Here is a 16,942-nt window from a genome sequence, read left to right on the forward strand (position 1 = left end):
GGTCATCACATGACAATCCCTACTCCTCGCATTGATATCGATTGATAGGCCTCTCCATTGCCTATTGATCCGCCGAGTTGATGTGATGCTTTCGTCCTTTTTGACTCCCCTTATATATCCTACCACGACATTCTCTTCCACCAGTAGTGCTATGTCGATGGCTGACGTTCATGTATTGAGTGGAGTCAAAAATGATGAAAGCGCGTTAAAAAGTATGATCCAATTGCTTGGTTTGACACCGGTGTACTCATTATTTATCTTAATGCGGTGAAGGCGGAGTCATGCCATGCTTACATAATTCAATGAGTAGGGATAACATCCGTTAAGCATCGTATAATTTAAAAAAGTAACAATTATGTTCTTGCATTCAGGGATATTATATGTTGATATCAATTACTTTATCATTTCTCAATACTTATACCATATAGAGATTACGTGATAGACATAGCATTCAACATAAAAAATTCTGTTTTTTATCATTTACCTACTCGAGGTCGAGCAGGAATTAAGATTGGGGATGCTGATATGTTTCCAACGTATCTATAATTTTTGATTGTTTCATGCTATTATATTACCAATCTCAGATGCTTTTATATGCAATTTTATATCATTTTGGGAACTACCTTAACTCACTACCCAGTGCCAGTTCATGTTTTCTGCATGTTTTTTGTTTTCAGGAAACTAATGCCAAACAAAGTCAAAACAAGATGAAATTTTACGGTGATTTTTTCTAGACCAAAGGGGAACCTAGAAGCTTCGGGAGGAGGCCATAAGATGTACGAGAGGGCCACCAACTTACACGGTGGCCACCTGAGCTTGTGAGGCCCACGTAACTCCGTTTGACCTAATTCCGCTTCTATAACTTCCCATAAATCGCAAACCAACAAAGAGCCACCAGACCCAATTTTTCCGCCACCACAAGCTTCTGTTCTTTCGTGATCCCATATAGAAGCCTATTTTGGTACTTTGTCAGAGGGGGAATCGATCACAGAGGGCTTGTTCATCAACCTTGCTGCACCTCTGATGATGTGGGAGTAGTTTACCATGGACCGGTCCACAGTGATTAGCTAGATGGCTTCTTCTCTCTCTTTGATCTTCAATACAATATTCTCCTCGGAGTTCTATCCCATGTAATCTCCTTTTGCGGTGTGTTTATTGGGATCGGAAAAATTGTGGGTTTATGATTGGAATATTCATTGAAAGTAATTGAGTCTTTGCTGCACTTTATTATGCATGATTGTTATATCTTGGTATTTCTCTTCGATCTATCTGTTTGGTTTGGCCAATTAAATTGATTTATCTTCAGTGGGAGAGGTGCTTTGTGGTGGGTTCAACCTTGCGGCTTTCGCACCTCGTGACAGAAGGGGTAGCGAGACACGTATTGTATTGTTGCCACTAAAGGTAAAACTGCAGAGTTTTATCATATTGCTTGGTTTTAATTATTCTGTCTACATTATGTCATCTTGCTTAAAGCGCTACTCTATTTGTCATGAACTTAATACCATAGAGATAGGCAGGAGTAGGTCGATTGGCCGAGTAATAGTAGTAGATGCAGGTAGGAGTCGGTCTACTTCTCACAGACGTAAATGCCTATATACATGATCATTGCCATGAATATCATCATAACTCTGCGCTTTTCTATCAGTTGCCCAATAGTAATTTTTTACCCAACGTATGCTATTTTTATGAGAGAGAAGCCTCCAGTGAAAATGTAACATCCCAAATTTTCAATTTGGAATGTTATACATAGGTCATTCTTGCATACCATATTTTTATTGCATTTTGTTTTGAGATCCTCAAAATTCTAAGTAACTCAAGGACCCTCGGAGAGAGTTGGGGATTTCACGTTTTTCCATTTGAATTTTATCAAATATTGAAACAAGGATCACGTTGGTTTTAATTTATTTTTCTCCCCGAAAATATTTCATATTAAATATATGAGAGGAGATAATATGACTTCTCCAAAATAAATGAAATATTGGAGGAAAAATATTAAAATCAAATATTTGATTTTATTCGGATTTTATTGCTATTTTTTACATAGGAAAAATGCGCGTTTTTCAATATTGCATTATAGGCCCAAATAAATGTTCAGCTTGTCCGGCATCCTTTTAGAGGACGGGAAAAATTTATTTCGGGATTTTTGGAGTCCGTTTAGTATTTATTTTCTACCTTTTTCTGCACGTCGGAGTGTTTAAAAAAAAGGTGTAACCGACTCCGGGCCGTACCCGGCCAGGACACCTCGGGCCGGCTTTATAAGCCCGCGACCCCGCCAGCCGCAACCCACCCCAGCCGTCGCCGAACCCTAGCCGCGCCTCGAGCCCCGCGCTGCCGCTGCCGCTGCCCCCCGCCGTCGCCGCCCGCGAGCCGTCACCGCCTCGCCTGAATCCCGCCGGACTCGAGGTAGCCGCCGCCGGTTTTCTTTTAAAACCATTCGGTTTTTTATAAACCCTAGTTAGTTTTTTTAGATCGGTTCGTCGGTTTTCTCGGTTCTGTTTATTTAGCGGACGTTCGTCCGTACAATCGTTTTAACAAACGGTTTTTGTCCGTTAGTCGCAGACAGCGAACGTTCGTTCGTTAGCCTGTTCGTCAGTTTTTCTTTTTCTCGGATTTTTCGTGATTATTTTCGATCGCGATTTCTAATCCAATTTTCGTTTTAGTTTATCTTTCACTCGTTTATCGGAATCAGGCGATTCAAGCGCCTAGATCTTCGTCTGGAAGCCCTCTTTCTGTTGAACGAACTTGAACAAGATTTTGGTACTGTAAAATTTGGCTTTAGTCCAGATTAGTAAACGGATCTTGTTTATTTCGCCGTTTGAGTTTCGTTGCTCCGTTTGATTTGATTCTTTTTGCAGACTGGAGTTCTTAAGTTGAACTTTCTGGTTAGATCTTCTATTTGAGTTTTACCCTTGCATCTTTGCTTGATTTCTTATGTATTCTATTGTTTGTTTGCGATAGAATTCCCATAGTGTGAAGCGTGCTACTACGAGTTACTAGGTTTTGCGGATCGTCAGCAAGGCAAGTAACACATTGATCATATCCCTTTATTACCCAGTTTTTATGCATTAGCTACAACCATCACACATTGCATGAGTAGGATCTCTTAATTTGTGGGTTTGGGAAGTAGATGATGAGGTAGAACCTATTACCTGTTTTCATATCAAACCCTTGGGAGTTACTTCTACGTATTACATATATTGCTATGCTATGCTCGTAGACGTGGATTGGGTTTGAGTGTATCCATGACAGATGTGAGTTGTTAATTAATGGTTCAACTTAAGGTGGCAACTTTAATACACATCTGGGTGGATTACTTGTTTGGGCACCTGGGGTCTCCAGTGTTGTCCTAGGAGATCCCGGGGTATCCGTGTGATCATCCTACGGTCCGCCACCCAGGCTCAAAGGGATCGTAAGATTATTCATGCTAGAAACTTCCGTGTGCAGCCACAAGCCATTATGGGCTCTGACATAGTTGAGTATGTTGTGTGACCTCTTTCAGTGGTGGGCTAGCAGATGTAGGGGAAAATAGGTGTAACTGTCTTCCCGGAGTAAAGAGACAATCGAAAATTTGAGTATCAAATTACTCAGGACTATCATGTTCCTCACTTGTAGGCAATCCGCACTCACGAATTCCTAACTCCTCAGTCAGAATAAATTCCTCAGAGAACATAAAATCTCCGTCACTGTCACTAAAGAAATTGACTGAACTGTATGAGATTTCCAATGGTTTCACTCGAAAGGATTCGATAGGTGTAGGATTTTGAGTTGAGCATCACTTGGAAACTTTTCTTTAGTTTTACCTCGATCCCCTTTAACAGTACGGTGTTTCCTATGACTCAAGAAAGAGAAAATGAAACTACGAAAACAAAAGTCTTCACGCTTCATAATCCTCACATGAATATCATTGTCTTCAAGGTCACACCAATTTCCTCATTTTCAAAGTCTTCAAGAAAACCAAAGTCTTGAACTGAAGACATTCATTTTTAAGGGTCGACTTTCATCGTAAATATCAAACTTCTCATAGACTTATAGTACCTGTATACACTCACAAACACATTAGTCCCTTAACCTATAAGTCTTCAATACACCAAAATCACTAAGGGGCACTACATGCACTTACATAAATATTTTTCTTGTCTAATAAATCGGACACACACCTTCATTACACTTCAAAAGTCGTCCCATATTTATGTTTTTGCACAACCCCATTTATTGCATTGTTTCTCATGCCTCATCGTGAAATATTTCAAGGGATTTAATGATGTCATCGTGTGTATGAGGGGTGATTTTTCTTCTCCCGTTGCAACACATGAGCATGTTTACTAGCTGTAACTAAACAAATCACTTTTGTTAGAACTTCATATTTGTAGTAAACATGTCATAACTATTATATTTATATAGCCACAGTGCAACATATCTTATCCACTAGATCCACATAACTGATAAATCTTCATATAATAATTAACTTTGGGTAGACCCATCAGCGAAAACAATATTGATTTTCCATCAAGCACTCACACGTATCCCTTATCGTTAGTTTCCCAAGCACCAACACATCCGTCTCTCTAAAAAAAACACCCACATGTCCTTCCTCAAAAGAAAAGCTCTCAGCTATCTCATTTTTCTATGATGATGCAATGTTGCACATACACATCTCGCATGTCTAAGCCAAACATGTTTCCTTTTTGTCTTTCTCTTCCAGATCTCCCTCATATGTATCATCTCTCTGTAATATTCCCTTCCATATTCTTATCACACACACACACAATTCATCGAGTCTAATATTTATAGGCTTTGCCATATTTCTGTCGACCAGATTTTTTGTGTGAAATAAGTATAGGCGTTGCCACCATATTGTCATAAAAGTAACGGTTCGACATGGCAGCGACCTCCCTCCAGTGGCCATGCCTCCAGGAGCGACATGTGTGCACCTCTCTGAGGTTGGAGTCATCGAGCAACTAGGGTCGGCAGTTTTGAAAAATAAAATGTATGACTCGCAAGTGCTTTGTCCATGGCGACGGACCTGCTGGTGCACTCTTTTAAATCACGACGAAGGTGGACCCTGTTTAACTCTGACCGAGGCTTTTCAAAGCAATTGGTGTTTTCTCCCGTGGCAACGCACGGGCATGTTTACTATACACTACACAAACAAAGGGATTGTTCAGGCTTCTCTTACTGAATATTGGTATGGCCACCACTATATTTGTGGATTTTTTGAGGTATACAAAATCATGTTTCGGGCTAACAAAAATGAAGAGCTGTGTGGAGACCGGGATCCAAAACACAGTAGCGCATACAGACCACCGTTCATTTCAGACGCTCAAGGTCAATAATGCAGTAGTATAAACGCAAGAATTCTGGCTGGCCATACGGAGAAGTGCAGCACTGAACGCAACGGCATCTGATCCCACACCATCGACGGCGTGCAGGCCCTTGCGATTCGGATCAGGGTAGGCTGCTAGTTAGAGTATATGGGTGTAGGACATTAGCATGGTTTTGCAGCGTGTGTGTGTATATATATATATATATATATATATATATATATATATATATATATATATATATATATATTAGAGGGGACACTATGGCAGTACAACCTGACACAAAGAAAGTACATGCACCAAATGTCAGTATGAAGCCGGCCGTTGCCCCAGGCGTGGGCCTTCGCAAGTCTGGTAGTATGAACGCAGATACTGCTGCGTGCCATTGCGACAGTATATAACGTAATTTCTTTACCAGCTCTATATAAGAGCATGCACCAATACAACTTTGTGCTCTCTGGCATCCATTTCTACAAGTGCCCGAATCAATCAGTAAGTAACAAGCTTGTTGATTTAATATGCACATGTCATTGGTCTCGTGACTGCCGACTTTTTGTTTGACAACAACTGTTTTGCTTATTTTCTTTGGACGTGCAAAACTATGGACCATGTGATTTTTGGCTTTGAGAGGATCAGTGTGCGTTCTTCATCACAGAGGGGGCACCAATCTGCTAATCCAAACTGCTGGGGGCGGTAGTGATGTACTAAACGCGAGTGTGAAAGCGATCCTGACAAGCGCGTACGACGCATAGACAAGGACAGCACGCAGGCATGCACTGAGCCCATCACCCCCAACCTCCAACCACCTGCCAGGCCGCCACAGTAAATAACTGGAATATTTCAGACCGTGTCAACCTTTGTATGGACCAGCTTCATCTGCCAAGTCAGGTACCCTGCAGACATACGACGGTATTTCACTCGTAATGCCAATTAACACCGGACCATGCACAGATCCCCGCAAGAAAAGCATGCGGTCAGATTGCAGCGATCAGATGCCGCTGCGTTCAGCACGCCCACTCTCTGGCCATACGTGCCAATTATTGGTGTCCTGTATCTTTTGGAAACCAGGCGTACCTAGTGGGCCAGTCGTCCGCTGGTTGGTGGTGTGAAGTCAAGGCTAGGCAATTCTGTTGGCTTGTTCAATAGTATCTTGTGTTGGTGTGTTCAATATCAAACACAACAACACTCACCACACGATCGATGGTGGTGTGAATGCCTCTGACAATATCAAAGCTTGATAGGACACCTATGCTTGAGGGCTGGGTAGACGCCAACGTGGTGGGAACATGGGAAGGACAATGCCAGCTCAGAGCCGTACTTGGCGTGGGGTACCTTGGACAGGTACTTGACTTTGACAAGGGCACGTCTCTACTTAACTCCCAACCTGTCCTGTATCTGTATGTGTCCGCATATGACAGCAGTAGCACAGTGTGGTCCGGTGCTCTGCTTCACTCCACTCCACTGCATTTCCCTCCACTCAAAGCTTGAAGACGTACGGCCGCCATGCATGCCAAGGTTTGGAGTCTTCCTCCTTATTTCCCCTTCAACTTCCCCGAGAGATGGCATTCATTCTTCTCCGCCTTGCTGCAGCCATCTTCTGGCGCTTGATCTGTGGTGACTCAAGCTTGAGCAAGGGATCATCTTCTTGGTCAACCCGTCATCCTCCTGGTCAAACTAGCTCTGTGCAAAATTAAGGTGAGTCCATGGCCGTCCCTTGCGTGGATCGGATCGGAGCATGTGATTTATCTTCCCATCTGTCTGTTTTTCTTTTCTTTTCTTTTTGCCATTAAGAGCAGTTTACGGAAAAGAACAAGGTAAACATGATGATGAGCATCATTAAACGGTACTTTGCGTTCATTTATCCTTACAAAGTAGAGCATTCTGTTGGTGTGTTCAATATCAAACACCACAAGATCTTAATTTTTGGATCCATGCTTCGTGTTGCTTCCAAGGTTGAGCATTCTACTCATCGAATAGATCCCGTGAGGCCACGAAGGGCACCGATGGTTTAGAGGAACTCAAGTAGATACTTTGGGGTTACTAGCAAGGTGGCCATTCTAGGTCACGGAATCACACGAACAATGACAAATTTGGGTTACTGAAAAACCTTTTATGCTAGCTTAGAATGTTTTGGCAGCTGGAAAATTGGGATTAGTGCCAGGAGGTGATGAAGAGGCCGGAGGTAAATCCTCCTTTTTTTTAAACGCCAGGAGGTAATTGGGTGACACGATCCGACACGAAGGAGGGTTTGTTGCTACTGTGTTTCTAGGTTTTCATGGTCCAACGTATCAGAGAGGAGAAAGACCGGCAGATGAGTGAACCGATGACCACTAACTCCGATCTTTATAAATAGGAAAGATAGTTTTCTTAGTAAAGGAAGTTCCATTTTGGAACCACTAACTGAGAGGATATCTTTATAAAGCGGTGCATGGGCTTTGTATTCGGCATCCATGCCCCTCTCATGAAGCTCACTTGACGAGGAAGGATAGGAGGTGGGACTGTGGAAGCTAAAAATTAAATGAATAGCTTAAGTCTGTGTTTTTTGCCTTCATTTGCTCCTGCCACGTATGCTGCAACAGCGTCAGCTCTTGGTTTAGCACAACAGTGCACACTCATAAGATCTAAATAATTATGAGTGACTTGGATTGATGCAGTTCCCCTGTTATCGTTTTCAGCAGGCTGTTGAGATGGATCGGAAAGAAGCTGACCTCCGCTGTATGGAAGTATGGTATATCAACTGCTATGCCCTGTTCATGGGGTACCTGCTGATGGCCGTTAGGGGGCTGGGCTTCCTCGTGATTACCTGGTCCACCGTCGTTCTCCTAGGCGGTTTCGTCTCCGTTCTGGAGAAGAAGGACTTTTGGTCTCTCACAATCATTACCCTCGTCCTAACACCTCGGTAAGTCTCAACACTGTTTAGTTTGCTCCCATCTGCCAGCTTTCTACAAGACATAATGAAAATGAAAATGTGAGGCATGTGTGAGGAAACAACCTCTCAACGTTGAGAAGCCTACAATGCATGGTCGTCCCTATCATAGTTGTGTTTACTTTGATCAGGAAGTGCTCAACAAGTAGTTTAATTAATGACATTTCCAAACATTTGATCTTTAGCCATATAACCAACAAACTTTCTTACATGATCAGGGAATATCAATAGTTACTTCGAAGAGGCCTAGATGAGCATCTCCCGCTTTATAATATCGATAGGATACAAGTACTGATGCATGTCGGCCTAGATGAGCATCTCCTGCTTTATAATATCGATAGGATACAAGTACTGATGCATGTCGCTGTTATACACGAACACGACATATAGAGAAAAAACTTGCAAGAGCATTTGGGTGTACATCAAAGTTTGCCCGCCCATAATTGTGAGACATGGGATAGGGGACGATGAGAATTACAAGCTGGCATACATGCAAACAATAACTAAGAAATAAGGACACATTTTTAAAGGTGCGCAAACATGTGATGGCACTACTACAAAAACAGCTATAGCCAATATGGACACTAATGGCGCACTGTACATGTATGGCGCATCATGTGTTGGTGCGACATTAGTGTGCAAATACTAATGGCGCACCACATCCACGGTGCGCCATTAGTAATTTTTTTTTTCAAAACTACTAATGACGCACCGTGGGATGGTGCGCAATTACTAGTTCAACTAGTAATGGCGCACCACTCCCACGGTGCGCCATTAGTAATTATGTTACAATTTTTTTAAAATTTTTAAACTACTAATGGCGCATCATGGGATGGTGCGCCATTACTAGTTCAACTAGTAGTGGCGCACCACTCCCACGGTGCGCCATTACTAGTTGAACTAGTAATGGCGCACCACTCACACGGTGCGCCATTAGTAATTTTGTTACAAAATTTGTTTCAGTTTTTTTTGAAAAACTACTAATGGCGCACGGTGGGGGTGGTGCGCCATTACTAGTTGAACTACTAATGGCGCACCACCCTCACGGTGCGGCATTAGTAACTTGGCCCATTCCACCGAAAGCACCCCCCCGGACCGCCTTTTCAGTTTTAAAAAAAAGAAAATGATGGAAATGTCAAAAAAAATAAAAGAAAATAAGTTTCCCATGTGATATGTGGTCTAGTTGTTGGGAAAATTTACAAATATGAATTTTGACTTTATTTGCAAAATCTCTCTGGAATTTGTAAAATGGGCATAACTTTTGCATACGAACTCGGATTAAAAAGTTTTATATATGAAAAATCATCTACTCGAAAAGTTACATAAGAATTCAAAAAAATCATCTACTCGAAAAGTTACATAAGAATCATCTACTCGGGAACCCCGTTAAACATTTTCAAAATCCTCAAAAACCTAACAGAAAAAAAGATACGGGGCTTTCAAGATCCAGAGGCAAAAAAATTCAAAAAAATTCAAACTTACTAGTGGCGCACCGTTTGCTAGGTGCGCCACTAGTAACAGAAAAAAATATTGGTTTTGAATTTTTTTTCCAAAAATGATTCGTAATATGACAGGGAAGTTTGAAATATTTTTCAAAATTTCATCATACTCATGAATATGAACAAAGTCCTAAACATCAACAAGGTTTAATAGGATTGATATGATAGATATATCAACAAGTGGCTATTAAGTGAGGTGGTGGAGTAGTGTGAGGATGGGTGACCTTCCGGGAAGTTTGACCACTTAGTGCGATTTGACTTGACATTAAGCATATTGACCCGAGATTAAGCCATAGTGACCCGAGATTAAGAAAAAAACAAAAAATATTTCTGAAAAAATATTTGAAAAAAATTGTTACTAATGGCGCACTTCTATGTGGTGCGCCATTACTAAGTCAGATACTAATGGCGCACCAGTGATGCGCCATTAGTAAAAAATACTAGTGGCGTGGTACTAGTGGCGCATCATTAGTAGGCAAAACTGGTGCGCCACTAGTAGGCCTTTTCCTAGTAGTGTGGGCGGGATCTTTTCAAAGGTCAACACCTGTAGGGGTTCACGCTAAATTTTATTATACTTTGAAAGTTAATGGAAGACAAGAATTGCAAAAACATTTGGGTGCACATCTATGTGTGTCCGACCCTGATTGGCAATGATAGGATAGAGGTAGGGGTGAGAAAAAAAGTTGGTTTTACAAGTAAAAATAGCCAAGCAAGCAGGAACTTTTTTAAAGGCATGCAAATATGTGATGGGTGGACTCTTTTTCAAGGTAGACACCTTGTGAGGTTCGTGTTAAATTCGATTATACTTTAAAACTTACTGGAACACGGGAATTGCAAAAACATTTTGCTGTAAATATATGTGCTCCCGCGCCTGATTGCGGGGATAGGATAGGGGCGGATGAGACAGTTAGCACACGGTTACCAACATAGAACCACAACGACGGGGAAAGAAGTCCACATGCCCCCAGATGTTTACAAAACCTGAGAAATCACCACCACACACCCTTGTAAGGAGATTCATTAGGCGGTTTCACAACGTGGCACGAAGCAACAAGCTGAGGTGAACATTGGGCCTACATGTCAGAGTCTCAAATCACTCCTGCTACTTTGACATGACTCATATTTTGTGGCAGTGCTGCTTCTGCTATTCCACTGGTGGCAGCAGGAACAAGCAGTAGCAGGAGTGGTTCAATTCAACACGGTGGGGCAGAATTGGGGGATCTAGGGTTGGACCAACGACCAAGATGTGTCCAGGTTCTCTAGCGTGACAACATAGAGGTAGATGGCGACGCGATGACCTCGCCGGAACTTGCGAAGCTCCGCGAGTTATTCATGTCCATGGATAACGGCAGCAGGAATGTCTATCCATAGTTAGACGCAGCAACTGGTGGAGCCAGGAGCAATGCGCCACCCGAGGAAGATGAGAAGAGATCCAACACAAGTGGCATGCATGGGGTGGGAAACAGCTGCTGTAGTAATGCTTGTGGTGCTCAGATTGCATCGAGTGTCATGTCTGTTGCTACTAGTGCTGGTTCGAATAGTAGCTTGTGTACGTGCGTGTGTTGCTTTCCGGCCATCGACAAAGATTGATCGCGGAATCGTGCTTTCTGTGTATGTGTGTGTTGCTCCTCGTGGAATCGCGAGGTTGCTTTGCGATCGTATGGTCTCACCGGAGAGTTCTCGGCTGTGTGGAACTAGGCCAACAATAATGTTGAAATGCATATGCCGAGGATGGCAGCACAAGAGCGTGCACGTGCTGAGATGTTTCTCCAACAAATCAATCAACGTGCTGTAGTCAATAGGTAACGTTGACATGCTTCTCTAACTAATTTTTTTAGATATATCAGTCTGAGAAACCTGTGATCAACAAATCACTGTGTTCTGCGACATGAGACCGGCTGCCACGTGAAGCCCTCCTCCAGGCCCAAGTCAGGAAGTATGGGAATCAAGGAGCCAAGCTGCCATGTGAAGCTTCCCTCCAGGCCCAAGTCAGGAAGTATGGGAATCAAGGAGGCAAGCTGCCATGAGAAGCTTCCCTCCATGCCCAAGTCAGCAAGTATGGGGATTAAAGTGGCAGCGACCTGGATGCGAGTGACGAGGATGGGAGTGAACGAGTTGCGAATCAGTTGGCGGTGGGGATTTTGATGGCGAGGAAGTGTAGCCCGAAACAACGGAAAAGCATGTGGTTGTAGTCACGGACAATACCACTTCCAATCCTCTATAGTGGTGTTTTGAATGGATTTGTGAAGTGTAGTGAGTGTTTTTGGGCGAAAGCTCTGCGACGGCGGAGCTTACGGGGGTCGTTCCCCTTCCTGAAGGCGTCGCAAGCAATCCCTACTGCCACTGCGCCCTAGAGTGTTATCACCAACAGATGACTATCTTCGGCTTTCTATTCTTTGCTTGGTTGTTTCCTCGAAAGCCGGGTTACCGAGGTGCCAATCCTCATTCTCTTGCGACATTACTCCCTCCTTCAGTGCTTCCTCCCTCCGAAGGGCGAGCGGAGCAATTCTTTAAGGGTTTCTACTATACGGTCCTTCTCGACAGGCCTAATGCGGACAAACGGAGAAGCTTGGAGTGAAGGTTGTTGTGCGGACAAACTTGTGCCTGATGTGTGTTGGTAGAGGTGGTTCACTCATTGTCTGAAGCCGTGTAGGTGGTTTCTCTCGGTCTGTCACCTTAGGTGTTGCTTGTATGCTATCTCATTGCGTAAGGTGCTGCATCGGCAACATTCTTCTTTTGCTAGTGGTGCCTTGTATGTGCTTGTATTGGTGTTTCATGTTTTTTTTGGTATTTTCTTCGACAAGATGTATTGCCCCTCGGGCTGTTAAGCTTTTTCATCTTGTTTACCATACAAATTGGATAAATCTCTTTTTGAAATGAGATCATATTTAGGTGAGGATTGCTCCATCCCACTTGTGGCTATTTCTTAAAAATGCTAGCACACGTGCAAAAATGGCTAAGCAAGAAATAATTTTTTTATGGGCACGCAAATGCATGATGGGTGGAATCTTTATGAAGGTAGACACCTTAAGAGCAAGTACAATAGAGCTGAGTCAGCGGGCTATAAGCAATAAACTAGTATATTTCTGCTTAATTGGAGGAAAGAGAAGAGGAGAGAGAAAGTAAGCGGGCTCTTCGTGAAGAGTCAGCTCTAGCACGTGCTCCTAGGCACTTTGTGAGAATGAAAGGTGGGTCACATAATAAAAAAGTAGTACACTCTTTTGATCTACTATTGTACATGTTGACTATAAGATGGGCTGTAGATGACATGGCACTGGCTTATAGCCAGCAGCTGGTATACTATTAACCATGCTCTAAGAGGTTCATGGTAAATTTTATCATACTTTAAAAGTTCCTAGAAGATAAACACGAAGCATGAATCCAAAAATTTATGATTAATTTGTGCGGTTATACTATAGGCCATTGAAATAAACAATGGAGATAATGAAGCACTTATAGAAGCTCATTTAAACCTTTTTCAGCAATGACATAAAAGATACTGGAAATTGAGCACACATTTAGCCAATTATGGAATAATTTTTATATATTGCAGGAAAATCCACAAAAACACTTCAAATATTTGAAACTCAAATAAAGATGTTCCCAAAGTGTGGAATATGCTTTTGTGTATGCTTAAACATTGTGTCGAGTTCTAAATGTCAAAAAATTATCTAAAAATTCCTATAGTTTTAGTAAAATCCTGAAAGGTTTATAGAAGGTCAAAATAATATTCATCTGATGTATGGAGCATTCTGTAAGTTAGTCATATTATTTTGCTTGGTGGCGTACACCATTTTGTCATGTCAGTAGACATCATGCACTGATCTAACTAGAACTTATATGTCCAGGGTCTCTGCTGATGTCGGTCTGAAGGGGAAGTTAAAATATATTGAGTATTCGATCATTGGTGTCTCACACGCTATATATGCCACGCTGAACCCTAATGGAACTAATGACACCTGGGCACGCCAACTGCTAGCAGCTGTTGTATGGTTGTGTCACCTGCTGGTGGGCCCTATAGTAGTGTGCCCTCTAGCGGCTCTCTATATGTGTGGGCCGCTGTTCAGTGCCGGGATTTCGGCGTGGCGCCTGATAGAACATGATTACGTCGCCCCCAAGAATGAAGAAGCTGCACACCTACAGCCGGCCCTGATTGTTTTGTATTCTCTGGCTATGTTGCAGGGTCTGCTCTTCTGTTACAGGTTTTTCTCAATTTCCCATTTTCATAAAGAGAATTTTGTTGATTCAATAGTAGCATGCATAAAGGCGATATAAACTGCACTGAGCACAAACCGAATCTTCTGTTACAGGTTTTATTCGAGTTTTGCGCGGAAGGACTTAGTCAATGATGTGGCGCGAGCGTACAAGATGAACCACATCGAAGAGGATGTGAAGGAATACCTGCGCGAGACCGTGATCGGGTGTGAGAAGGACCCAGCATTCTTCAAGGAGACAAACTTGGCGACATATGCTATGGGAATGATCAAGTCCCAAAAATCAGAAAACTTCCTTTCCGGGGCAAGGATTCTGGACGCACTCTTGGAGCACCCAGCAGAGGAGCGCACACTCACATCACAGCTCATCAGTTTGGTAGCGTCTTCTGGCCCTGTACTCGAGAAACTGCTGTTGGCGCTGGATTCCACAAGCCCATACGACGAGACGATTAGGGTGATTGCTGCCAACATAGTGACACACCTTGCCAGTAGGATTCCTCTGATGCAGTTCCCACATGGGATCCAGCGCATAGGCTCGCTGATCCACATCTCTCAGCAGCAATTTGAGGATGACTGTTGTGCGTCCTCCCTGTCCGCTGATGACTACAAGAAACTCACGGAGAACGGCTTCGTTATCCTCCGCAAGCTCGCAGCCGACGAGGACAATTGCAGAACCATAAGCAACGCCCAGGGCCTGCTCTCCAAGGTCATGGCGCCCGTAAGCTCCGACTTGCTCCACCTCATCGACCACGAGGCATGGTCGACCGCCATTGTAACCGAGTCGCTGCAAGTCATGTGCCGGCTCATGGCTGCTCCGGGAGAGACTGGCGCCCAGCTGCGCAGACAAATTTCAAGCAGCAAGGAAGTAATCCACGGCATGGAGGAAATTCTCAAGTGTTGCGGATGCGGTGAACAAGTTCGCATATTAACCATTGAGATTCTCACGCAGCTACCCGTGGGCTTGGGTGAGGAGTTTCCGTGTGGGAACAAGGAAAGCAGAGAAAATTTTATCAAGATGCTTCCTTCTATCTTCACTGATGAGGCCAAAGAGCACCCCATCAGAAAATTGGCTGGTGAAGCACTGCTGAAGCTAAGTCAAAGCGAAACCAATGCTGCCATCATCTTGAAGGCAAATGATCATCTTGTCCGTGATCTCCGTAAAATCCTACTAGATGCTGCGGCCAAGGGCACAAATCGAATTATGGCAGCTAAAACACTCAAGCATCTCTATATTTATTACAAAGAGAATGATGAATATCTCAGGGCACTCAAGGAAACGATGGAGGACGTGATGCCAAAAGTACGTTATAAAATACTACATCTTTGTTTTTCATTTTCCCTGACTGACTATTATGCATACTCCTAAATTTGCAGATTCTCCGAGAAATACTACCTCCTGTTGTGTTGAATGGAAATGATACACTAGCAGAAACCAGAACACATAGACAAAGTTCTCCTTTGCTAGGCCCCGCTGACATAGAAGCCCAAGTTCTTGTTTCACAAGATGATGGCCGTAGCAACAACACTTCAACTTGTCAGCAAAATGATGACATGAAATTGCACATGGCTTTACTATCTCTCGCTGCTGCAATATTTGACAAATTCATCACCCAAGATCATAATTTGGCTCAACTGGTTGATAAAATTTCTCCTGGAGATTCTCCAACCAGCTTTGCCAATAAGCTCAATGAGTTGGTGCGGAGAAAGAGTCAACCCACGGCTAGTTGCCTGAGCATGATGAAGAATGCCAGCAACATGGTCATATCAATGATGAAAGTGAAGCACAGTGACAGCTACCTCAAAGAACACTTCTTGGTGATCTTTCTACAATCTTTGGCTGATGCTTGCAAGACCATGTCTTCTCTCGAGAGCTTTATGATTTTATACAGTGCCAATCGTGGCACACTGAAGCCTTACAGGACTCTCGCCTCCTTATTGAAAGAAGCAGAGGAACTTCTAGTCACAAAGGAGCCAAAGGAGCAGTGAACTACACAAACTATGTGTGTCCATGGAGGCTGGCAAATTGGTAAGATTAATCAGCACATCAAATGAAAAATAAATTTCTGCAATATATATGCAGACTGTATGCACTCTGGTTTGAACTTTGTGCACGCTTGGTGATGCTATTGTTCTCGGTGTGTGTGTCCTGAATCCTAGGGAGCCTTTGTTATTATTTATGAACTGCCAAATTAAGCTACAGTTGGTGCAAATATTTCAGCATGCTTGTGAGCCTAGCCAAGCTGCATTGTCTTTCAATAGAACTGTTTTACTCCACATTGTGTCTTACATAACTGCTTTCCTTCTGGCAATTTGTATCATGGCATGACTGTTTTTATTTGCGCACTGTATAGCTAGAGTTGAACCGGAGGAGAACAGATGTAATAAAACACAACCAGCAGAGAGGACGCTAGATAATGTTCACAATTGTTGGTTATTAAATTTGTGCGTCGAGCTTGGAGGAGATATACATGTGGTTGCAGAGGTCGAGGCGGTGCTCGTTAGGGAAGGTAGTAAGGCGGAGGATTATCATTAGGGGATGAGGAGGCGGTAAAAGCGAATGAAGTCTTCAATGTATCTGGCCTTCCCTCCCCAACCCGTTGCCACCTCTCCTTACCGCTCCGCCGCCAACTTCGAAAATAATAATAACAAAGGCTCTCTAAGGGAGAAAGAATGGCAGAGAATAGACCGGGTGATCTCTGGGATTTAGGATCGACCATTGTGGATGAGGAGGAGGTGGTGTTTTCTTTCTCTTAGGCAGTGCATGATTATCCAATGCCAAGTACAGGCCCACTAGACCTAGTAAGAGCAGTGAAGGAGTGCACATTGAGCTACATGTTTGAAATTAAAACTATGAGACACTCCTTTATGATCTCATCTATAGACTGAAACCCCTTATGAAAAGTATGCTTTTCTCCTAGGTCTCGTGACTAGGGTTTTCAAGCTCTCAGGCGGTGCTGCCATGTGAGTATTTTCCTCCGCCAT

The 16,942-nt window shown here is 43.1% G+C and overlaps 1 protein-coding gene across 2 annotated transcripts; it reads left to right on the forward strand.

The window, feature by feature from the left end:
• The first annotated feature begins 6,720 nt into the window (after positions 1–6,720).
• Positions 6,721–16,234, forward strand: LOC109760929 (uncharacterized). Of its 2 annotated transcripts, none has more exons than XM_020319726.4 (6): positions 6,721–6,836; positions 6,912–7,016; positions 8,000–8,220; positions 13,595–13,948; positions 14,057–15,260; positions 15,335–16,234. In XM_020319726.4, the coding sequence occupies exons 3-6, from the start codon at positions 8,009–8,011 to the stop codon at positions 15,944–15,946; spliced, it is 2,382 nt and encodes a 793-aa protein (XP_020175315.1). In that variant the 5' UTR covers positions 6,721–6,836; positions 6,912–7,016; positions 8,000–8,008; the 3' UTR covers positions 15,947–16,234. The 2 variants fall into 2 exon arrangements, with proteins under 2 accessions (XP_020175315.1, XP_045087066.1); XM_045231131.1 differs by having other exon boundaries at positions 6,737–6,836; positions 7,997–8,220.
• The last annotated feature ends 708 nt before the right edge of the window (positions 16,235–16,942 follow it).

The sequence above is a fragment of the Aegilops tauschii genome, chromosome 7 (genome assembly GCF_002575655.3).
Source record: "Aegilops tauschii subsp. strangulata cultivar AL8/78 chromosome 7, Aet v6.0, whole genome shotgun sequence".
In the NCBI taxonomy this organism is placed as follows: Eukaryota; Viridiplantae; Streptophyta; class Magnoliopsida; order Poales; family Poaceae; genus Aegilops; species Aegilops tauschii.

Excerpts from the sequence above, each read along its gene's own strand:
- LOC109760929 (XM_020319726.4), top strand. The coding sequence starts at position 8,009 with ATGGATCGGAAAGAAGCTGACCTCCGCTGTATGGAAGTATGGTATATC. Across the intron at positions 8,221-13,594 it reads ACCCTCGTCCTAACACCTCG|GGTCTCTGCTGATGTCGGTC; the intron begins GTAAGTCTCAAC and ends TTATATGTCCAG. Across the intron at positions 15,261-15,334 it reads TGGAGGACGTGATGCCAAAA|ATTCTCCGAGAAATACTACC; the intron begins GTACGTTATAAA and ends CTAAATTTGCAG.